At 40.6% G+C, this 24,532-nt stretch overlaps 2 protein-coding genes across 5 annotated transcripts; one reads left to right on the top strand and one right to left on the bottom strand.

Annotated features, from left to right (window-relative positions):
* Window positions 1–661: 661 nt before the first annotated feature.
* micu3b (mitochondrial calcium uptake family, member 3b) lies at window positions 662–20,565 on the bottom strand. 4 transcript variants are annotated; one of them, XM_042418334.1, is made up of 14 exons: window positions 20,479–20,565; window positions 17,687–17,834; window positions 15,341–15,372; window positions 15,003–15,081; window positions 12,004–12,051; window positions 11,820–11,902; window positions 11,651–11,722; window positions 8,035–8,130; window positions 7,274–7,362; window positions 6,872–7,043; window positions 4,509–4,617; window positions 4,208–4,365; window positions 3,413–3,481; window positions 662–1,819 (listed from the first exon to the last, which is right to left on the bottom strand). In XM_042418334.1, exons 2-13 carry the CDS (start codon window positions 17,796–17,798, stop codon window positions 3,413–3,415), a joined length of 1,119 nt encoding a protein of 372 aa, XP_042274268.1. In that variant the 5' UTR covers window positions 17,799–17,834; window positions 20,479–20,565; the 3' UTR covers window positions 662–1,819. The 4 variants fall into 4 exon arrangements, with proteins under 4 accessions (XP_042274268.1, XP_042274266.1, XP_042274265.1 ...); XM_042418332.1 differs by lacking the exons at window positions 8,035–8,130; window positions 20,479–20,565 and adding exons at window positions 10,043–10,084; window positions 19,789–20,158; XM_042418331.1 differs by lacking the exon at window positions 20,479–20,565 and adding an exon at window positions 19,789–20,156.
* A 298-nt stretch (window positions 20,566–20,863) lies between these two features.
* On the top strand, window positions 20,864–23,043 carry fgf20b (fibroblast growth factor 20b). The gene is made up of 3 exons (XM_042418340.1): window positions 20,864–21,162; window positions 21,434–21,537; window positions 21,745–23,043. The coding sequence occupies exons 1-3, from the start codon at window positions 20,877–20,879 to the stop codon at window positions 21,988–21,990; spliced, it is 636 nt and encodes a 211-aa protein (XP_042274274.1). The 5' UTR covers window positions 20,864–20,876; the 3' UTR covers window positions 21,991–23,043.
* The last annotated feature ends 1,489 nt before the right edge of the window (window positions 23,044–24,532 follow it).

The raw sequence follows: 24,532 nt of genomic DNA, 5'->3' as shown, positions 1-24,532 counted from the left end.
GTGGATATGAACTGGATTTTTCACACTGCGGGGAAAGTGAAACCTCTTATCAAAACAGACTAGAGCCAGGCAAAGGTGGACAAAAGTAATGTTACTTTTATATATCTATATCATATTTATGTAACAAACTAGAACTTTAGACTATAAATCTAGTCTCAAATAGATGAAAAAAAACCCTCTAAAAACACATCTTTCCCTCAATGTACCAAATACAAACAGGCTGAACTGTGTCAGTTAACTATATTAAGTTTCAGGGATCTGTTTTACTAGCCTTGAAGGACCCGTTGATCTTACTTCAGGAACCACAGAATCAGAGTGCGAGACTGCAAATTATTTCCCTGCTGAATTAATCATTTAAAGATAAAAAGTCCCTGATTATAGTGTCGTACACCCACATAGCCGCAGGTTCCTCATGATTAATACTGTTAATGATTTGCCTTCAGGTTGAGGGGAAAAAAGCTAATTTATTCTTCTGTGGTCCAACCATCAGGCCACTGTAGTTAAAAAGCAAAGATTTGTGTGGGGAGGAAAATGTGAGCAGTTCACAGTTTATTAGCTGACTTGTGTGTAAACAGCGACCGTAACTGCAACTAAACTAATTTGCAGCGTGCGTGTGAGATTGAGGGTGACAGAGGAAGCAGAAAACAAACAAGAATCCAAATATTTTAAGTGATATTTATTGCACCACATCATAATAAATGCACCTGGGCTTTAACATTAGTAAAACAGTCAAAGCCTAATTTAAAAGAAAGGCAAGAAGTTTCCAAAACTCTTCCAGAGGTAGTCTAACTAATCAATCCAAACATCCAAAATTAAAGCAGAGAGTAGGCTGAAATACAAAGACATTAGTCTGGTTAATATTTGAATGTGTAACATTTTGTTACCTTCAGTCAGTCTTTTTCAGTACATTAACTCCACCCAAAGCAAACATCAGACCAGGAAACAACAGTCAGTAAGAAATCCTCAGTAACATACAATACCAGTGCAGATTTGTTTACAGTGTAAACAATTCCTCAGAGAGCCTGAAGGGAAGGTCATTTTAACATACTGCTCCTTTAAAACCAACACTAATTTAAGCTGTGTGTCCCAAGAGTGGAACAAACATATGGCTTCAATATTCTGCATATTTATTTATAGAGAGGTAATTCCTGCCAGTGGCATGAAAATAGCACTTCTTTTTTAATACCCGAGGAGGAAAGTGCTCTTTAGTAAGAAATGATTAACACTGTTAGCTGCCTGTATTTAAACAGTGAGAAACACAGACTGAGCGAGTGTGTTCAGGCCTGCTGGCTCTGGGGGATCCTGGAGGATTTTAGCTGCAGCGCTTTGGGAAAGAGGAGGAGGAAGAGGAGGGGAGGTGCTGTCCTAAGCTGATCTGTTCAGGGGGCTGCAGAGCCAACAGGAACAAGTATGTAAGCAATGCTGCCGCTATACAGAATCCGACTTGGGACAAAGAGAGAGTCACGTTGGCAGAGCAGTAATAAGACAAAGTAGAACTTTTAGATAAATAAATAAAATCCGTGTTAACAATCGTAAATTAATAAATATATTTACAAGTAGATGGATCAATAGTGTAATATCTTCTCAACAGACTTAAGAGGATTTTCTCGTTATATTCATCATGGTCAAATCTTGCAACAGCCTCCCATTAGACTAACCACATCCTGTTTTGCCACATCCTGTTTATTTTAAAACTAACAGACAGTGCAATAAGATGCTGCAACATGCATTAACTCTTCTTTTTTAATCCTGGTAGAAAGCTTGAAGGAGGCACAGTTCATCCAGTTTGTAAGACATGCGCTGATGTTGGGATTTTCACCTTTTGACGACACAAAGAGAAAAAGACAAATTAAAGTCCAGCGTGACACACGGTAAATGTAAACCGACAGCTTGTGTTCATGACATTATGAACACAGAGTGGGATGGATAATCTGTATCACTCCTACATTAGAGCTGCAGGCAGTTGTTTCTTGCATATTATACACCAGAAAAAAGATATTGAAAAACTAGAATACATTAGAATACTGAGACATAAAAACCCTTGCATCTCTTAATGAAATAGTCATGGAGCACAAGTGCAGCAGTAATTCTGCAAGTATGCAGAAAAAAATCTGAGTCCTCTCTTTGCAGTGACCACAGCTGCAGATTTTCAGCATCCAAATACCCACATGAGTTTTAAACAGGCAGCGACCCCTAACTGCTCGCACATACAGTATATATACAGATTTATCTCATTAATTTTAAGGCAGTATTACCAGCCAATAAGTTATTTTACATGTGTAAAATTATTAAAATGGCAGCAAGAGGTAAAAAAAATCCAAATTTCTGTGATAAATAATGCAAAATATTAAAGGAATAGTTTGACATTTTGGGAAATACATTTATTTACTTTCGTGCTGAGAGTGATACCACTCTCATGTGTGTACATTAGACATGAAACACCAAAGTGTAAAAACAACAACTTGTAGTTATGTGTGGACTATTTCTTGGCTGACCGCAATGACTTCCTGTAGTCTCCACTGGTTGTCTGATAACCTCACAGTGTCAAAAAGACTACGGGAAGTCACTGGTTCCTGCCAAGAAATAGTCCAGCATGTAACCCCCCACAAAACCACAACATGTCAGTTTTACACTTTGGTTTTTGTACGAATTAAACAAATGAGAGATAGCATGTTAATTAATAAGCTTCAGAAGCATTGTTGCCTGGATTTTGTTACTTTTGGACAGAGCCCGGCTCGCTGTTTTCCCCTATTTCTAGTCTTTATGCTAGACTAAGCTAACTGGTTGCTGACTATAGCATCATATTTACCATAAAACTGTGAAAGTGGGATCTTATCATCTACCTCCTGGCAAAAAGCAAATAAGTGTATTTCTGAAAATGTCGGACTATTTCTTAAACAGCTGACGAGGTTACATGTATGTCAAAATGACATAAATGCTGTACTAAAGTGAAATATTGACCGTTGAGAGCACTTGATCAAAATATTACAAAAATGTAGCTAAATCGACGATATTTTTCTCTTTTCTCTCAAAATATTTATTTTCTTAAAAAACCTACAGATTAAGTCCTTTCCCAAGTTTTATCAGGGCAGATTATCAAGTCCTCTACTGAGAGGTGCACTTCCTTTGAAACATTTATACGGCTTTAAATTGCACTGCTCGCTGCTCATGGATGCAGACTTAAGCTGGTATCTGGTGGCAGTTGATCAGGCGTTAATATTACAGTGTAATTCAATGCTTTGGGTGAGGAGAGTGTGGGCCTCAACTACATCTGAAAAGACCAACTATATACTGGGACAGTGAGCCTGGGAAACTCCCGTTTAAAGAATGCACAATCTCCATTTTAAAAATAGCATATTTTCATTGTCATCTCATTTTTCAGAGAATGCTGACAGTGTGAGAAAAGACTTACCTATTTGCCTGAAAGCTTCTTCTTCAAGCAGGACTTAAAAGAGGTGAACTTCTCCTCCACTCTGACGCCCTGTGAGTATATATATACATATATATATATATATGTACGTGTGTGTGTGTGTATGTGTAGAGAAACAGAAGGGAAAAATGTTATGAGAGGATCAATTTCCTGACATCCCACTAGATGGCAGTATAATTTCACAATAATCACTAACTCAAGGTGAGACGTGTTTCAGTGATAAAAAGTGGCAGAGGGTAATTTAGACATTATGGTACAGGGTATTTAAGTATACCACTACCTAAAGGAAAAAGACTCATAATTAGTGCTTACTCAAAGCCATATTTAAACAGGAAAGGTGTCATTTGTGTTACTAATAGTTGCTTAAGTATTACTAATTGTGTACAAGCACTCTATTTTAAAATTAAACGTGTTTCTGAGCTCAGCATCCACCCATATTTTCTTATGCGACCTCCATTGTGTTAAATTCGACTTGAATTTGCATCCATGCCTCCATCTTTGAGCCCTATTTTGGCAGCTCAACACGTATCTGCCCTGACTGACATTAAGAAGTAGCTGACAGAAGGACTGATAATGCTGGTATCTTTCAGATCAGCCCGTGCTACTGTGGAGTCCTCACACCAACACCTCTGTGCTGCTCTCCTCCTGGTCAGTCCTCCGAGAAGCTGCTCTCTCGGGCTGACGAGGGTGGAGGGGAGCTGAGTGGGCCGTGTGGGCACATCTCTTGTGTCACCTTCAGTGTCATAAAACAGAGATAAATGTCCTCAGCTATCTCACCCCGTCGCCGCGATGCAACCGTTCCTTCATGATGCCGATGAACTCCTTGTAGCTGAGCTTATCATCGTGATCCTCGTCAAAGATCCTGAAGACTGTGTTCACCAAGTGGCGGGTCAGCTTGATGTCTGTGGCCACATAGACAGCACGGCTAAACTCCTCTGCGAGAGAAGAAAAACAGTTGATCAGGTGACTCGGAGGAGAGTATTATTCAAAATGACTAGTTTTGGTTTTCAGGAGTTGCTTTATGCAAAAACACCCCTAAATCCAGTAACTCAGCCGTACAATCAGTGTTTGACGTTACCTTGACCAATAGAACGGTTGGCAAAGTTGTACATTTGCATGGCGATAGCAAAATCCTCCAGGTTGTTCAGGAACTGGAAGAAAGACCTGAATTCCTCAAAGGTGATTCCCTGCAAAGAGTTAGAAACAATAAAACGAATACCTTTATTTTATTAAACATAAACCTTGTGAACTACAACTTGAGAAATTATAGTGACATGAAGCAAACGGCTGCATGTGTCAACACTCAAAAGGATAGCGCTTCAATTCACACAATACATAATCTGCTTTCTTTCATCCTGAGGGGGAATCCTTTAGTGTGTGTGGGACCTTGAAGCCATCAGATAGATAACACACCCAAACAGACAAAGTATACATTGCTGGATTTTCCCTGCGCAGTATGGACACGCTGAGCTGTCAGCAGCTGGGGGAGGATTGTAGCTTTTGGGAAGAGGTCAGGCTGCTTGCAGACTTTTCTAAAGCAGATTAACCTGATACTTGAATAAACAAAAACAAAAGTGATGAATCCCCAAACATCTCAGGCTTGGCTGATGACTCAAACACTGGGCCTATTGATCTCCACTCAACCATCCTGCGGCTACTAGCTCCTTCTCTCGCCCGGGGCCTCGCCAAACAGGCTACACACACAGCCTAACAAATGGAGTAATGACTAATCTGTGACGCTTTGCTGTTTTAACAAGTTGAGGGCCATAAAATATCTCTTAGCCTAATGATGAGACCCACTTGATTATCAATGGAGATCTAGCAACACGCTACTCGAGGCGGCTGAGGAGCTGCTGGTGTCTTTTCATGCGGGTCAGCGTGCCAAGGAGGAAAACAAATTAAAGCTAAAATGAGGATGCTTCACTCAACAGCTTATTCACAGAGCAGAATCAAAAGAAACAGAGCAGAATACTCCCGTATTCACATGCAACCATATACCTACAAACTTTTAATAGTTAAAGCTACATGTAAACCATTTATGTTATGTAAACTATGTGTCTGTAGACAAATGAGACAAAATTGCTGTTGTGTTGTGAAGTGTTGTGAAATACTGATAAGTGTCTTTTTACTGATACTATGTGCCGTTCGAAATTTAACACATTGTGGCTTTCAAGTTTTCCTAAATTAAAAGCTCTCAGAAAAAAAGGAAGGGAGCTGCCAAATGTGAAACAGTGAGAGAATGAATTATGCTCAATATGTGCATGAATACAGACTCTAAATGACGAAGAACACAGCATCGATGCTGCCTGAGGAAGCTTGAAACGCGTTGCAATCCAGAGTAGCTTCTGATTCAAGCCTTTTCTGTGTTCTTCATGCTGTTAAGTGCCTGTATTCGTGCACATATTCAGCGTATCAAATTCTCTCACTTGTTTTACATTTGACAGCTTCCTTCCTTTTTTCTGTGTATTTTCACTGACCCACTTGGAAAGCCTTTTTCCATTGCTTTCTCATGAAAATGAATAGGTCACATTTGGGGATTAGCTCATTCATTTTCCTCCAGAGAGTGAGATGAACAGATTGATACGACTCATGTCTGTCCATATGGAGCTGAAGTCTGGACGTAGTTAGCCTAGCTTAGCATAAAGACTGGAAGAAGGGGAAACAGCTAGCCAAAAAAACAAACAAAAAAACAAATAACACAAAAATACACCTACTATTACCTCTAAAGGTTACTAATTATCCATTTGTATTTTCTTTGTTGATCTAGTCACAAACAGAAATGCAATTCCTCAGATTTTAGGTGGAGTTAAGTACTTTCAGTACTTCTTGGCAAACAACAGCAGTCTTGTTTTCACAGTGAGTTTGCCTGCAGATATACCAAAATATGTGCTCACTGACTGTATCTGGCACACTGGTATGGCTGTAGCCGGAGACACTGCACAGAACTGTTGTTTGTCAGAAAAAAGCTCCAATACTTCCCCAAAAATCACAAATTATTTTTACATCTTTGTTTATGTACTGGTTAAATGACATGCATGGTGAAAATAAGTTTTAGAGCTGTTTGTAGGCATATATTTTAACTTAATACATAGCCAGGTGAGCTGTTTCTCTTTGCTTCAAGTCTTTATGCTAGGCTAGGCTAATCCTGCCCTGACTCCTTGTTAGTGGGTCGTGTAGCATGAAGGGAGTATGAAGAATTATGAGAGGTATAGGATATGAACGTGAGTGGTGACGTTAAGTGCTGGACACAAATATAACGCAATACAATACAATAGTCCTATTACTTTTGTGAATCTTATAATGTTGGAGGTAATTTTTGAGGTTGCCGTTTGACGTTGCTCTGTTAGATTGCATCATATTGTAAGACGTTACTGTCAGATGAGGAGTAGGAATTGTCAACTTTCAGGGTGACAAATTGAATCTAGGGGAGAAATAGCGCACCTTTTCTTCTGGCAAACTGTGATGAACATTCTCCAAGTATCCGCTGACGTTGTCCAGGTTGGTGAAACGAAGAAGGATCCGAGCGAAGTCCTCCTCGCTGATGGTGGGCATGCCTTTGGAGTAGGAGAGGAACTCTATCTCAAGCAGCTCTGTCTGCAAGTTGTCCATGAACCTGGAGGAGATAGGACGACAGCTGCTGACAGGAAACGCCACCACCAGAGCCTTGCACGCACAAAGGAACACTTAAGATGGTGACTAAGAAAACCACAACAGGTTTATTTGTTGAGGGTTCAACGTCGTGTGAAATTGATGAATGGTTGTATTACTGTGCACTGTAAGATAAAGATTTTCTCAGGGAAATCAACATCAATCACAGAGTAAACAAAAGGTTTCACAACTCACTTGTAAAAGTCTTCAAACTTCAACTCAGCCTTCCCTTTTTTCCCAAAGAAGTGTACCAGCAGAGTCGTCTCTGTATTTTCATCCATGTGCTATCACAGAATAAAGTTGATCATGTTATGCTTCCTCATAGCTTTAATTATCCACCTCACATTTGATTTATTCTGTAAATGCAGCAACCCACAATGCACAACTGATTACTGCAAAACTTTATGTTAATTTGCACAAAATCTCTGTTCCAGCAGTCAGGGTGAGCTGTTCTGTCACACACTGCATCTATCACAAGTGTATCATGGTACCACCAGGTAAACATTAACAATGACATTTACTTAACCATGCTGTGAGCTTTAAGTAAAGATGTTAGTTAATAGCTATGCACTGATTCAGCTATTGAATAATTTCTCAGAGTTAATGGTTAATGCTTCACTGTGCCTGAAACTAAACAGAAGGTAAGCATTTCCCATTTTCTGCATGAAACAAACACGTGCCATGCAACAGACTGATTAAACATGCTACTAGGCCTTGGTGCAGATGTGCTTCTGTTACAGGAAACATTAGAGGAACTTTCTTTGAATATTTATTCTTACTAACAAAGACGGTAGATGCATAAATCAAGAACTTGTTCCACTGCTCTCACTAACACAGAACCTACAAGACTTTCTATGAGAAACAAAAGGATAGAGAGACAATACATCAGGATCTGTTGTATTGAACTCCTGTAAAAGCAAAGTCATGAAGAAGCAGCTTGAAGAGAGCATGACTACCTCAGTGAGATCAGAAAACAGAACTTGACTTGTGCCACGTCTCAGAACATCCCACATGCCCCGGGCCTCCACATGCTGACTGTCTTTTTTAAGGATCTGTGGCAGCAGTTGAAGCACAGCTGTTAGAAGACAAAATAAATCTGGTACATGTTAGATTAGGGAGAGGGTGACAGACAGACAGACAGACATCTAAGAGGGCATGCTGTGGAGAGCAGGACTAGATAGAAGATGAAGCATTTGACACATTTTAACAGAGGACAGACAGGTGAGCATGCCGTCCACAAAGACAGAGGGACTGACTGGCATTTATCCACACTCAAACAGGCTGAAACAGACCGAGGCTGACACCGATGTATCTGGCAGGCCCCTCAGCCCTGACATGAGCCTGTTCTGCAGCGATGCATGCAGGACATTGAGCCAACACAGCTAACACATGCCCAAAGCATGCAGGGAGACAGACCTGAAGGATGACTCATGCTGGGTTAACTGAACCACCCAATACATCATCATTTGATGCTAAGTTGCAAGGTAAATGCTGGTTATCAGGCACCTTCCATCTCACTGTTGTGAAATTGGGTCAGATGTTGATCATATGCATTTTCTGGAACACTTTTAGTCTTTTATCTGTCTCTCAAAGCTCAAATTTAAAAGATGATGGTGCAGATTCTAATGTTTCTGATGTGATAAAAAAGCTGTCTGGAACAAAGAAGCCACTCTGTGCTATTTTTCTCAATGAGGTCATGCTCCTGATTTAGGATTAACCAATCATTATTATTATTACAGTTTACTTACTCCCTTCACTCTCTCAGCTGCTGTGGAGCTATTTTAACTACAGCTACACTAAAACACAACTGTCAACAACAATTTGCTTATAATTGGGGTCATGTGCAATAAAAAAAGATCCAAGTAGTGTAGAGAAACTCAGATTTCTCACTCCTAGTTACAAACTAAACCATGTTGGTGCCTCTTGCTCTCATTCTACTTTTTCAACCTATCATTTGATGCCTCTCAAGTCTCGACATCACCTCATTCGAAAGCAGCATGAGCACACCAGAAACCAACCAGAGACAGCCAGCCGCTCCTCGACACGTGTTCTTAAATATGGCTTGCTTCATTTCATAATATTTATTTATCTTATTCAGTTTTTTTTTCATCTCTCAGGCCTGAGGGGGAATGTGAGACAGCTGATAACTGTCTGAACAGCTCTTCCTCTGCGCCTCATCGCTTTTCACCAGGGAGATTTACGACATGATCCCACAGCTAATTACGGAACAACTCTTTAATGCGCCACACCGTTCCCATCTCATCCCATGAAAAGATCCTGATACACTTGTAATTAGAATATGCTGGGGAAAGCCCAACCGCAGGACTAAAGACATGTCTGTTATGTGTTTTTTTGAAAAGAATCGACTTTTGAACTTTTTCTGTAAAGATACCTACAGTGATGGCGAAGGAATCAAAACAAAAAAGACACACCTAGAGGTAAAGTCTTCAAACAGTGCTCTGAAAAGATGGGTCTGTCCCTTGGTTAGCTGTAGTGTGTGCTTTGAGTGCTTTTCACAGTGCTGCTTCTTCTCTCTGACTGGCATCTTCATGGTCAAACCCATCACAAAAGGTAACCTGAGCCCAAATACCACTCCTCAAGAAACTGTAAAAATAAAACATGGGGGTCTGGGAGAAACGATGTCAGTCTTCAGGTAAGAGCTTTTTGAAGTGGAATCTCTCGCCCGACGTTGACAAAAGCCGAGTACATAAATCATCTGCACTGCACTACCACACACACACAAAGACAATATGTCAGATAATGTTGTAGTAGGCAATGATGTATTTCAATTTCAGTGAATGTGAATGAGGTTATCTGGTGTTAACAGAGACAGATACGGGTGGTGTCAGCCCCTGAGATAGATTTTCGGTGCTAACTCACTGTGAAAAAACATTTTCAGGACAAGAAGACTGCATGCCAAAAATACATGCAATAAGCAGAACAGGGAAAAAGAACAATAAATACACTGTGAGGCTGAGATTTGCGTTGACCGTACAGCTGCAGGCTCTGAGATCCAAAAAGAGAGAATGTGCATGCGTGACAGAAATACAGCAGAAAGAGAAAATTCATTCATAATTCATGAAGTATTTCAGAAGAGGAAGATGGTTTGAAATAGCTTTCAACTGATTTTTAAGTCACAGCCATCAAGTTTATATGATGTGCCTTTACCTGTCATCTAAGATCAGTCCTCCTATTCTTAAGCTTTATGAAAGCACCCAGTCTTCATCCTCAACTTTGTTTTCTTGCAAAGCATCATTATATTTCAAATCTAGAGTACCCATTCTAATGATCTTTTTGAGGGTTATATGGGCTTCAGATTAATGCAAGACTTTCCAGAGATACAAACATTTGTCCCAGCAGAGTAAGCTCCTCCATGGTTGTGTTTGTGCGATAAGACCTCAAAGAGTTGCTCTTATCGCTCTAGTCAGCTCTGCCTGTTTACATCCACCTGCATGCGGCATAAGACTGCCCTAAAGAGATGAAAGCCTCAGGCATGTTTTACCCTGTATGACCACATTCACCTCTGTACAGCCTGTGTTCTCTCTAGGAACGTAGTGTTACATGCAAAATCACTGCTGTGTTAAACATCGCTTCAAAGTTAAGATGCAGACCAATGTCTTAAAGGTGCATTAATTGATCTTTTAGCCATTTGGGGGCAGCAGCAAGGCATAAACAACACTGACATATTGTCACTTTATAAAGTTAATGTGCTAAAGCTAATGTGTTAGCAAACTGTTGTCTGTTTATACCATTGACTGTACATAAAGATGGATGATATGACAGCTCCCTAAAAGTGAAGCCAAAACATCTCGATTGCCCCCTGGTGGCTGGCTGCAGTATAGGTCATAAGTCCCGCCCCCTCCATGTTAGTGGATGGGACATGAGCCAAACTAAAAATTAAAGTACAGGTCAAATTAATTTTTCCCAAAGATGGTTTCTGTCATTTTAGGTAATTCTTATCACACTGATATTTGTCCAAGTGCTAATTTTTCTGATAAGTTTGTTTTTAATAAGTTATTCAATGATATAAAAAAGGGGGTGTGTCATCGTGATGGCAGGGGGATGGCTGAGGGGTCATGTCCCGTGGGCCGTCATCCCGCCACCTGACTCTACTGCACAGAGTCTGGCTCCAAATGACGTCACACAAGAAAGATGGCAGCTCCAAGAAAGGAGATATTTTGGCTTCACTTTTGCATAGCTGTAGGAAGTGGAGACGCGTAGTCCATCTTTATATAGCCTACAGTCTATGGTTAATACATACAGCTTCAAAATTGTAGTGGCTCCACTATGTTCACCGGCTAGTTGCTAACTTAGTCTGTCTGCTGTTTGGTGGTGGGAAATGAAGAGTGAGAGTGGACTTTGTGTGCCATAAAAACAAAACAATGAGCTACAAGGGGTTAAAATGCTCCATAGAGCTGAGAGAAACTTCAAAGTTAGGTGTTAACCCTTTGTGAGTTGGTCACTATGAGCAACCCTTTCACATTACATAGTCGTTTGATCCATTGTGCATATAAAAAATTTTGATTAGAGCAGCATTATAACTGTCGAAAGGCATGTGAAAGCAACTCATACCTGCTGGTCAAATCTTTGCCCCTCTTCAGTAACTTCCTTTTTGTCCTTTTTCTTACGGAAAATTTCTTCCAGCTGGTAAGAAGATGATAAGTTATGCAAAATATAATTAACTATAAATAACTGATCGAATGTATTTTAATATATCAGATCATCAAGATGAAGCTCGTACCACTAAGAACTCCCTCTTGTCCACCATTTCATTCCCATCTGCATCAAACATGTTGAAAGCAATCCTGAAGCCTGCATGGGGCTCTGAAATAAAAACAATAATGAATTATATAGGACAGTTATTTTTTAATCTGTTAATAATTTCCAAACTAACTCTGCCAAAGTAAGTTAAAACAAATACTGACTTGTTAAAATGCAGAGCAGGAAGAGGTACTCTGTGTAGCTGATGACACCTTGAACAGAGAGAACAATTAGTCAAGAAACAAAAACCAAAATGTTCCTTTTTGCACACAAGACAGCATCAAATACCATTAAGCAGTTAGCTCAAGGTGTTTACAGATGTTCAAAGTCATGCGTCCCAGATGAATAAGCCATCTAAAGAAACGGTGCACGCCTTCAGACAAGAGTAATCTTCTCGTGCTCACTGATAGCATCTTAAAAGGTGCCTTTTACTTCATGCTTGGTGTTCCTCTCACACAAACACTAGGCTTTACAACTGAGCTGACCTATCTGGACACAAACCCAAACAAATTTAAGGCCTACGGCTTCTGATCGTGTTTGGGTAACAAGGTGTAATACATTCTCTAGTGATCTGTCACTGATTGAGAATGGACCGATTCAGGTTTTTGTGTCGTGTCCTTCAGCTCCCTTTGTTGTGTGACACGGAGAAGGGAAGAGTAAGTGTCAGGAGCCATCTCAGTCGACTCAGGAGGCTTCTCCCCTCTGCCTCTGAAAGCATTCCCAAGCTTTTGTTTGCTCGGGAAGATAGAGAATCGAGCACAGATAGTTCTGGGTGACTGCTCCTGGTGTTATGGGAAAAGAATTCAGGTTTGGGGCTTGCTGCAGGGAGATTTCCAGAAAAAGGAAAACTCAAAGGAAAAAAAAAACAACACTGGCAAACAAAGATGTAGTGACAACTTTTTCTTTTTGCTCATCTTCTACATTTCCTCTAGAGGATAAACTAAGCTGCTAATAGGATGATGTAAATGCCAGTAAAACACATGTACAGACTGAGGTGTGAAAAGAAAATTAGCAATGCGTGCCATTAGGCAGAGTATATCTAAAAATTCCCCACAACAAAGTGCTCCGTCTTCTCACCCCAGCTCTATCTGTTTGGCAGGTACGGCCCTATAATGACAACAGATCTCTAGCTTCAAAGCCTTTAAAGCTTAAATGAGTTGAGGAGAAAGAGAAAAAAAAAAACTTTTAAGATTCCAGCCATGTCTCACCAATACCACACACCTTCACTCCTGGAGGGAGCCGCCCCCCTCCCTCCAGCTCAGCCTCTGAGCTCAAGTAGATGTTGTTAGACAATACAAAGAATTCCACAGAAACACTTCATACAGAGTGGCAGTCCCGGAGATGTAATCCAATGCCATTCTTAGGCTTCATAATGTCCGTGGTGATCAGGGGGGTGGCCAGTGGGACATGTCTCGACATAGCTGGGTTCAAACAGCTCCCTCATTCTCTAAAGCAGCGCTTTGTTCACAGATCAATCCAGTCCTTTTTTCCCTGACAAAGCCGCAACGTTTAACAGCAGGATTAAAAGCCCCAAATCCCAGCATTGGCACTTAGCTAAAGCAACAGGGGAGAGAGAAGAACAGTGAGATCTGATGCTCCACTGGCTCGTCTGACCCGCTGAGAGGGAGTGTGCAGGTCCAGGTGGGAAAATTACAAAGATCTTTGCTCACACTGACAACGACATTTTCTTCATCCAACGTTACTATGAACTGTGCAGTCAGTATTATTTAACAACCCGCATTAACAGAAGCAAGATTCTCTTTTTGAAACCTGACCATGAAGACTCCAAGTCCAGTCCTCATACATGGTGTCATATGTTTACAATATTTAAGTCTGTGCAATAACTGTCAACTGACATACTGACGGTCTGAGAAGTCCTCAAGCCAAGGCCTGTTGCTTCCTTCCCCTAGTAGTCAGGATTTGTTGAGCCACAATATGGAGAGTTTTAAAGGCCTTAAAGGTCTGTCAAAGTGTTTAGGGCTGCAATAAACGACAACTTTCATTATTGATTAATTGGACAAATATATTCTAAACTAATCGGTTACATGTTTTATCTATTAAATGTCAGATTATAGTGAAATATTCCCATCACATTGTCCCAGAGCCCAAGGTGACGTCTTTGAGTTGCCAGCAGTGCTAAACCTAAAATTTTTTGTTAATGGTCATATATGACAAAGCATAGCCACAAATTGAGCAACTGGAACCAGCAATTTTTTAACATTTTTGCTTCATAAATTACTGAAACAATAGTTGCTGATTCATTTCTGTCAACCGCCTAATAGAATAATTGACTAATCATTTACGCTCTAAACATTTTAATCGTGCGTGGGATAATGAACAAAAGGAAACATCGGGACAAGGAGAAAACAACTTTTTGTCATTAGCAGTGGGAAGCCTTTTCAGCTTGCAATACTGTACAATGTAGAACTGTCACATAAAGTGCTGCAAAAGTCATACTTAAGTCTAATTAGCAATAGCTTTTAAACATTTCAGTGACGCTTTATTCTACGAATCTGCAATTTTAGAATAATTTCATTGTCATTTCCAAAACATTTTCTGGAGAGAGCTATGTAATTTGGTGCTGACTGCAGGGAAACTACAGACAGCGTTCAATTGAAACACTTCCAATTAATTAATTCCAATTAATCGCTAGAGAGCATGCAAAAATATGAAATTTGTCTACAGGCGAGCATATATAGAAGAACAGAATAAAGTTTCCTGTAATAAAGGAATATTTAAATTGAGTTTTTCTTTCAAGAAAGTTCCTAATTTCCCTATATTTTAGTGGCAAATTATATAGTTCTTGCATAAGAAACTTCTTAGGTAATAATCATAACAGACCTGTAAAATAAAGCATTATCACAGGGAGGATCAGTCTGTAAATATTATCAATGGACCAGGCCCTCCTGCAAAGGTTACCTGAGAAATAAATCTACAGCATGTTACCAGACTGTTGGAGAGATAAGATAGCATTTACAGCACACACTTTCTGTTCTGGATCATACAGTGATGACATGAACAACAGAGCTCAAATGGAACAACAAATGGAGGGCCTTAACATGACGGCTTAAAAACATTACAGCATAAAAGGGAATTACTTATATTCAAGGGATTTGTGTGCGCAGCTGCAATACATCATGACAGACCAAACAGGTTACTCTACCTCGTTCCCGGAGATTTCTAAACAAATTAGATGATCCTTTCCAAACAGGTGGGGTATCAGCCAGCATCTTGTCTAATTCCTGCGAGAATAGAAGAAAATCCCAAATCACTCATTCTTTTCCAAATCCTCAGTGCACTGGCAAATCACAGTGTAATGCAGTGTTGTTGGCATTACTGTAATTACAGAGGTTTTACACAGATAAAGAGGAGATTCACCTCAAATCCTACAAAAGGGAAGAAGTAAGAGTCTTTTTTATTGAGAATTTCTGTAATTGAGCGTTTATTTACCTCTTAGGCTATGTGAAGAGCATGAAATACTTCAATGACAGACCAACTCACCTTTTTTGTGAGGGACTTCCATGTCCTCTTACCTAAAGAAATAAGGAATAAACACTTAGTGGCTGATATTCTTGTGACTTATGATAATACACTTCAGTAGTGAGTTCTATATCGGGAATACAGAACCAGGAAACAAAAGTGAAAACAGTGTTTATGTGGATGGCTACACAAGCCGTGTCTTTCCATGAATGCATTCCGATGGTCAATAAAGCAGGAGATAAGACGGAGACGTCGTAAAAACACCTGGCTGGGAAATTACATTGATAACCGTGGCAATAACCCTACGCTGACACTTTTTAAAGCTTGCGTCTGAAGCCGGGATTATGATTGCCATGTGATTGCCTGCTCTCCACCAAAGTGAGGTGTTTAAGTGAGCAAAGTGAAGATTAAAGGGGGATATTGTCCTCAATTTAAGCACTAATCTGACGCTTTTAATTAATGTTTCATAACCTGCAATGCCTATTAAGCTGATATGAATAACTTACACGACAGTGCTTAAAGTTTTGACTCAAACATGAGATGCTACAGCAGGCAGTTCACTTATTTAAAGGGAGTGGACAATCTGCCAGTTCACTCATAGGGTTCACTGCTTAATGGCCATAACTCTCATCAGTGATACAATGGTCATGTCCAAGGCCTTCCTAGACATAAAAAAACCCATCTATTTTCAACCACAATATAACCATAAACTACCATGATTACCATTTTTCAACGCATTAGCAATTAGCAAGCAGAAAATAATGACTAAATGTATGTTATTACATTAGTGCTTCCTATTTACTTTCCTAAATTATGTGGCAGTGAAGCCATGTTCAAACCATTAAACCAGGTCACACACCATCAATCACAATCAAGCAAAGTAATCAGAATGTCTTATCATTACATTTATGACAACCATGCAGTGTTGTTTGGTCTCTCGGGTCTCGAGTTTGTTGCCACATAAGTGGGCCATAAAAGTGGGGTTGCTGGTAAAGATGTCTATCTTTATGCAGGTGTTTTGACTGAAGCACTTTAAGCCACAACTTATTGTCCGATGACACTTCACAGGCCCACAGCAACAAGTACTTTTACAGGAAACAACACTGGGACTTTTAGAAATCTCTAGTATTTGGATGGATGAAGTAGCAGGGGTTTATCTGATGACTTGACGTAAGTGTAATTAATCAAATGGCCACTGATTAATGTAGTTAATTTATCAACAGAGCTGCAAAGATTAAACAGGCTGTGTGGCATTTACAGAAACACCCACAGTTACAGCACAGGAACACTGAGGAAAGACAGGCTGCCACCTCTTACAAAATGATTGATAGCAAACATTGAAAGATCCACTAATATTTTTAAATTAACAATGTATTGAATGGGAGAGAATTATCGCCGATATTTTCATTACCCCTCAGCTCTACAGAGCATTTTAACATCTTTCAGCTTGTTGTTTTGGCTTTATGGCCACAACTTCATTGTTTTGATTGATTCTCACAGCTCTCATCAACCCTGCCAGAGCAGGCAGCTGTTTTCACAAAAAAACCTCTCATAAACCCGCTATACACTACCTGTCCAGCACCAAATAGCAGACAGACAAAGTTAGCAACTAGCCTGTGGGGACAGTGGTGCATTTAGCAGCTTAAGAGCCAGGTATCTCCTTCAGGAGTTGGTGGAGACCAAAAACAGAGCAAAAAGGTGGCCAGACATGATTGATTGATTGGCTGATTGATTGTAGATTGATTAATTAATCAATGATCAATTAATTATTGACATCCCTAGTAGATAGGCAACTGTTTGCTTATTCATTTGCCACATCAACTTTGTAGTGTAATAGTATGCCCATGTTTTACAGTTTACTTGCTGCCAAGTGTGGCCAAAAAAACAATGAATGCAGGTTTAAAACAAATTTTTATAACTTTCAAAAAATATCAGGTAACTGATATTTATAACTGTCTTATAAAACCACTTTCACAGACTTTGTTTTTGTTAACAACGAATCATTACATTCTTTTAATTATTATTTCAATTAATTGATTCATTTCCTGTTCTATCAGATGACAAAAGCAAAAAACAAATAAAGTCAATCATTGTTCCACAGTGATGACTTCAAATTGCTTGATCAACAGTGCAAAACCCAAAGATAAGAAAAAAATTCGCTATTTTACTGTCACTATTTAGAAGCTGGAGCTTTGATAAATTACTTCAAATATTGATTGATTATCAAAATGCTGATACTCTTTCTGTTGATTCCCTAACTGATTAATGGACAAAATGTTTCTTCACTAAACATCAGTACTAATTCTTTGTTCCTGCAGAGGATGTGTGGTATATTAGGAAGGAGCTGAGTATTAACAGCACACTCACTCTTGGGTTCATTCAGTGTGATGGACTCGATGAAGTTGAGCGGAGTCATGTAGAGTTGGCCCTCATACTCAACAGAACTGAACAGGCGGAATCTGTTTTCATAGGATGACATGTGCACATCTCCATCATTCAGGCCATAGGTCCTAGCCTGTAAACACACACACATACACACACACATACACTCATGAAATATTGCAAATAATATCAACAGTGATAATACTGTCTGAAAGATGCTTTTTACGAAATCCACGGGAGCTTTTCTTGTCACGAAAAGCCTCGCTCACACGGAACAACAAAGAGGCCCATGCTTTAATTCAGTAATGGGGCGCGTGTTATGTCAGCCCTATTTTTCATCCCTGTGCACCAGATAATGTCCCTACAAATGTTCAAACCCAGCCAGATCAGAAGGCTGGATTGGTGAAGACAGAGTGGATCTCTCTGTCAGGTGGCACAGTGCCAGGTCCACTGGGCACAGAGCAAACACCCAGGGAATGTGTGCCCCCCTCTGCTTAACCATTAAACCCCCTCTAACCACCCCCGCCTCTCATCAAATGTCAACCCCTCCGCCAAGCCCCAGTGTCCAGTTTCCTGTGTCCCTGGATTCCTGCTGCCTGTGGACACCAGTCAAGGTTAGCTCCCTCCTTACCGCAGATATGAAATAAGGAGCCTGCTCTCTGGGGAGAAATGTGCAAACCAGACCTGGTTTACATGCTTACATGGTTGTTCAAATCTCCTGTGATCTGTGAAATTCTTATCAACACCTATATTTAACACCTGCTGTAATGCAAACAATTACAACAGTGCCGCAAAAACCTGTATAAAGCTTATAATTACTGCTTGAATAATTTGTCCATTAATCAATCAGTGACTCAACATGAAATCATGTAATTAACACTTTAGATGATTGATTAATTGTTTAAGACATTTATCGAGCCAATGTGCTGACATTTGCTGGTTTTAGCGTCTCATGTGTGAGCTTTTGTACCTTTGGGAAACCTTTAGTCTTCAGTTTTTGTTGATAATGTACCAGAAAGGTGTTGATTCCATTCTGGGTATTTTTTCAGGCCAGATGTTTGTGGTGTTGTTTTTAGATTTAGTGTGTGCCTATTTTCTGTCCATTTCAGGTATAAAGAGTTGAATCAGTAAGTCTCGTGCTCATTTTCTGCTTTTGGGATTGTTGGTCAAACAAAACAATCAATGTGAGGACTTGACCTTCAGCAGGATGTTTTATAGACTAAACAATGAATCTGTTATTTAAATAAATACTGACTAGATTAACCAATATCAAAATAATCATTAGTTGCAGCCTATGTTTGGTTTTTTCAGACATAATAACAGATTAACTGATTCAACTGTTGTGTTTATATATCTGATAGGATATATATCTGGTATACCTCTGTAGATAATGGACAAAATAACAAGAACATCTCATCCAAAAACATCAACAACCCAAAGCATGGCCTCAATAAGTGTCCCAAATTTAAACAGATGCATATCACTCTCCAGTCAGTCTGTCTCTATACTACCCACTGCCCAAAAACAGAAATTTCCATAAATTTGGATCAATACTTTGATACTTCTCTGATATCAACAAAGCTGAACACTGAAAACTTCCCAAAGCTACTAGTCATTGATAGGCTATTGGCTTACATTTTACAGTCAGATGTTCTTGTTATTTTGTCCACCCCCCTACGTAATGTAAATAATATAAATGTTGGCACAAATAAACATACACACTTTATCTTAATTTGCATGAGGTTGGCACTGAAGTAAAAAAGTAGACCTTTAGACCTTTAAACCTTTAGTTATGGCAGCTATTAGGTCACGTGATCTAAAACGCCTTTGACCATTTTGCCATTTCAGCACCAAAGGTCGCGGATAGCTCCCTATGGTGACGACACATCATGATTGTAGCTAATTTCACGTGCACGAAATGATGTCATTATCCATCTGATAGAAATGCAGACGCTGTAGTTACCGTGTAATAAAAACCGATATTGAAACTGAATCATTTTTCAGGACTGCGGGGTTTGGGGGGCAGACTTTATGTGAGCTGAGTGTTGTCACCAAAGCCCCGCAGCTTCACAGATGTCCCACTGTACCTTGTCGGTGGCAGACACTGATGGCAACGCCAGATGCAAGAGTCGAGCCTCGACATGGCTCGCCAGTCCCGAGCGCCTACCGACAAACGAGCGGCAGTAATAATAAGCAGCACCGGCCGCGGCGGTGACGCACGCTCCAGCTGCGATAACTCTCAGCGCTTTTGTCGCCTTTGAATGTGTTTGTTTCCGCGCCGCAAATGTCCCTGTTTTGAAGCTGTTGGTGAATGAAGGGATAAGTCTGCGCAGGGCAGCCATGGCTGTTTACACTGAGGTGTCGTAACCGATGAACGAGCCGCCTGCTGCTCCGAGCTCGCGAGAAATGCCGTGGGTATTTCAAGTCGCTCTGGGATTAAAGGGCGTCAAATTCGTGACAGTGAAGGAACATGTTGAAATCTTTGGAATAAACATAGAAATATTCACTAAATTATGCCTCATCTAAAGTGGATGAATTTTAAGAGTCTTACGTGTTGTGTATGCAGGTTTAATTTTAAGTGATGCGAGAGCTCAGTGTAAGCTACCGTCAACTCTCTCCCCTTATGACTCTTATTTTATGCCTTGGGAGAAGGAAAAAAAATCCCTGCCAGGGCACGTCTGAACTGTGACAGCCCCGCCCATTACTAGTCCTGTGGTTTTGCACCTGCCTCACCACCCCTGCCACTTTGAGCGCAAAACCTCCAGGAGCTCCTTTACCTGCACTGCAGCGTTTAACTCAGCCCTTCTTACTAAATCCTGCTCCGCTGTGTCTCCTCCACGGACCCACTAAGGCATCACCATCCGCTATGAACAGGTATGCAACATGAGGGCTCTCTGAGCAGCAACTGTCTGCAGCCCACCTCCAGCTGATGAAGACGCAGCGTTAAAAAAAGGAGAAATCAGTGCAGCCAGCAGCGGAGATTTGGTAAGTGTTTCATGTCAGGGGAGAGAAATCCGCGCGTCCGCATGTCCTTGCACAACGGGGACATGTGCTAAGTGACGGAAGAGGTGGACGTAAACATGCAATAAGTGACAGTAGCAACCAGGTAGCCTACTACGCAAGAGCGCTCCCTCCGGACCTCCTCACTGAACTTTACCCGCTGCGGTTTGCCGCGATGGCTGCTGCTGCTGCTCTGGGGGAAGTTGGAGGCGTCTTGCACGGTATTGATGGTATCGCTCAAACCGGGTCCCATTTCCTCCTGACCCCTTTTGGGGACAGTCCGACCCTGATGGGGGAGCACCTCATACCTGGGGACAGCCTCTCCCGGAGCACCCCGGCGGATTTAACGCACCTCAAAGGGATTCTCAGGAGGAGACAGTTGTACTGCAGGACTGGATTTCATCTGGAAATACTTCCGGATGGCACAGTGCAAGGGACGAGAAAGGACCACAGTCGTTTTGGTAAAAACTCAGACACTTTTATATACTGTATTTATATGTGTGCAACAGTTTTGTATTATAACAAAACAAATCATTATCTAAATAAACAGCAAGAATAAAAGTGAACATGAATTATTAGAGTAACAATGTTTTAGTATATTCCTATTCTGTCAACTGTGTTCATTCAGATATTTTCTTTTGCATAACTGACATGGCTTAATTATGACTTTTGAGCTTCTTTCTTTCATCTTTGTCAAAGTCTGTAGAGAACAACTGTGTTATTCTTCTCCAGGTATTTTGGAATTCATAAGCCTTGCTGTTGGATTGATAAGCATAAGAGGGGTGGACAGTGGACTCTATCTGGGGATGAACGACAAAGGAGAGCTGTATGGCTCTGTAAGTATTACTTTGCTTATTCATGTTGCCCAAATCATCATTTCTTTTACCTGTGATGATAAAAAGGGAGTTTTTTTTCAGTCCTAATTTTTGTAGAATTTGCTTTTCAGGGAGATAAATATAAAGAAATAATTAATGTGTCATGTGTTTTTCTATTTCTGCATCATCAGCCAGGACTTCTCTTAATGTTGTCGCATTTGTTTTCAGGAAAAGCTCACGGCTGAATGCGTCTTCAGGGAGCAGTTTGAGGAGAACTGGTACAACACATACTCCTCCAACCTCTACAAACACGGAGACAGAGGGACGCGGTACTTTGTGGCATTAAATAAAGACGGGACACCAAGGGACGGGACTAAATCCAGGCGACACCAGAAATTTACACACTTCTTGCCCAGGCCTGTGGACCCTGATCGTGTGCCAGAGCTGTACAGGGATATCCTGGGACACAGCTGAGACCTGTGGAGGCCTGGTCCAGATCAGGAATAGCCGCTGCAGCCCTCGCAGGCAGGGAGTAGAGAGAGAGGAGGGATGCGGGGAGGGATGTGGCCAGTGCAGGCTGGTGGACAGCAGCCCGACCGGCAGGGATAAAGGCATGTCTCTCAGCAGCCAGGAAGACAGGCTACAATGTCTGACTCTGTCAGCCTGCACGCTCAGCATGAGGGGCTCGTTTGTTTCAGAGGATGGACGACCCTAGAAGTACCTGCGTGGAATAGGAGATGAATGGGAAACAGAGGTGAACGGTCAGGGAGCATCTCCTCTGGTCGGACGGAGACGTCAGCTGACATGGAGTCTATCACAAGATGGTGTTTTTATTTGGTGTCAGAGAGTTTGTTCAGAAGGACTTTGAAGGAAATCTGTTTTTTTTTTCTAACCTGTGTCTAGACCTGTTTGAAAAGAGCAAAGTGTAACAATTTATTTATTCATTTTAGATACATATATTTATGTTATATATTTATTTATTTGAGAATATATTTTTACAGTTAGATACGAGCAATATAGAAAAAACCACTAGAAACTGTATCAATTATGTAAAGACTGAGACACTGACTGTACCACTATGACTTTTATCCCGAGAAACGCTCCACTATACTGTAATATGACTAAAAATATGAAACATATTGGCAGAATTTGGAACAAACCCCCATATCCCAAATGCATTTTATCACTATATGGCAACTGTGAATCAAGTTTTTTTTTTTTTTTGAAAGAAATCTTTGTCTTTTAGACTTGGTAATTATATCCAAACTACTGTTACATATGTCACAAACAGAATCTAAAGTCAACAAACTGAAAACTAATTATTCATGTCAAACAATAAATTTATCAGAATGTGATAAGCATGCTTGTTCTTCTCAGCCAACGATCAGAGATATTTTGTATGTTGCTCACTATGTGTCCACTCATAACCAGATTTTTACTTTTAATAGAGCAATATTTTTAAAGAAGTATACTTTATTGGTTGCCTTTTGTCTTTCAGAGTTTAAACATATAAACCTGCTTACAAGATCAATGTTGTCTTTCTTTATGGACACCATTATGCAGAGGGACAAGTCGTAAGACCTGATGCGCACATAAAACTTCAAAGCCTCCCTCCTGAATCCTGTGAACGCCGAGGCTGCACAACAACACGATCAGGGCCAAATAAAATCTGACCTTTAGCTCAGGCCCAGAAACTTAGCGGCTGCATAAAACTGGAGGTCAGAGCGATAAGGATTAAGTAACCTCTGCTGACAGTTTCGGGGTTGTCGTCTTGTTGAAATGTCATATTAAACAATGGAAGTCAAGGCAGCCAACACATCTCTACATAATGCATTTTTGCTTCTTTTGCTGTGTGTTTAAAGGACGGGTTCACAATTTTTCAAATCTGTGCTGAAACAGCACAGATTTGCGCAGGTGCCCACATGAACATCAACACGTTTTTCTTGCTGTAATCATTCATCCTGTTCATACTGGCCAAGAGAAGAGCCCTTCATAATGCTTTCAATGCAAGTGAAGGGGGACAAAATCCACAGTCCAAAAGTTTACTTGAAGCTAATATGAAGCTTCAGCCGTCAATATCTTTCAACGTCACAGTCTTTTTAGTGCCAAATTCCCTCTTTTTGTTACTTTACTTCCATTGTTGCTGAACAGGAAAACACGGTCCACTGAGACACAAAGAGAGAATTACTACAAAGACTGTAACTGTGGAAGATATTCACTTTATTTGACTAAACTGAAGCCTCATATTATCTTCAGATTTTGTCCCCCATCATTTACATTGAAAGTGCATTTGGAAGCGATCTTCTAATGGTCAGAATGAACAGGAGGAATGATTACAGTGGGCAAAACCTTTTTCACTGTTCATTTGGGCTCCTGACTGTTGTTTTAAGACAGACTTGTGAAATTGTAAAGCTATCCTTTAAAAATGTTTCATGAAAAGATGGCCTTACTATTGTCACGTCTTTTTGACCAACAGAAGAAAACCATAAGCAGGCGATGATGGAACAACAGCTGAATTATTTGTAAGAAGCCACTATCTCGTATCTGTGCACAGTTTCCTCCACGGTTGGGAGCAGATCTGTGTTGAAGCATGAAAAAGCTCAGCCTGTGATCTCAGCGCGTGTGTGATGGCGAGCCAGGGGGGTGTCTCGATACGCGGAGTCAACCCTGCTGCCAACTCTCTCTTGTCTACAGCGTGATACTGTGGGACTTTCCCACCTGCACACCTTGAACATCAACACGCTTCTGTCGTCGATTAATGACAGCACCCAGAGTGTTTTATAACCTGGCATGCACGTGGACATCCCCTGTCCACCGTGCATGCCTATTATGACATGAAAAAGGATTGTGGAGCTTGTTTTTGGAAATATACTGTCACTCCTCACCTTTCATTAGCTTCACACAAAACTTAACAAGCGCAGAAGTGATCGACAGGGTGTGTGCGGCTGTCTTCATTCCTGTCCGGTCCCATCTTTCCAAGAAAAAGTTGCGGTACTGTAATAGTTGTTTTTCTGGT

This window comes from Thunnus maccoyii, chromosome 8, assembly GCF_910596095.1.
Source record: "Thunnus maccoyii chromosome 8, fThuMac1.1, whole genome shotgun sequence".
NCBI classification, from domain to species: domain Eukaryota; kingdom Metazoa; phylum Chordata; class Actinopteri; order Scombriformes; family Scombridae; genus Thunnus; species Thunnus maccoyii.
This window is presented reverse-complemented; position numbering and strand designations above follow the sequence as displayed.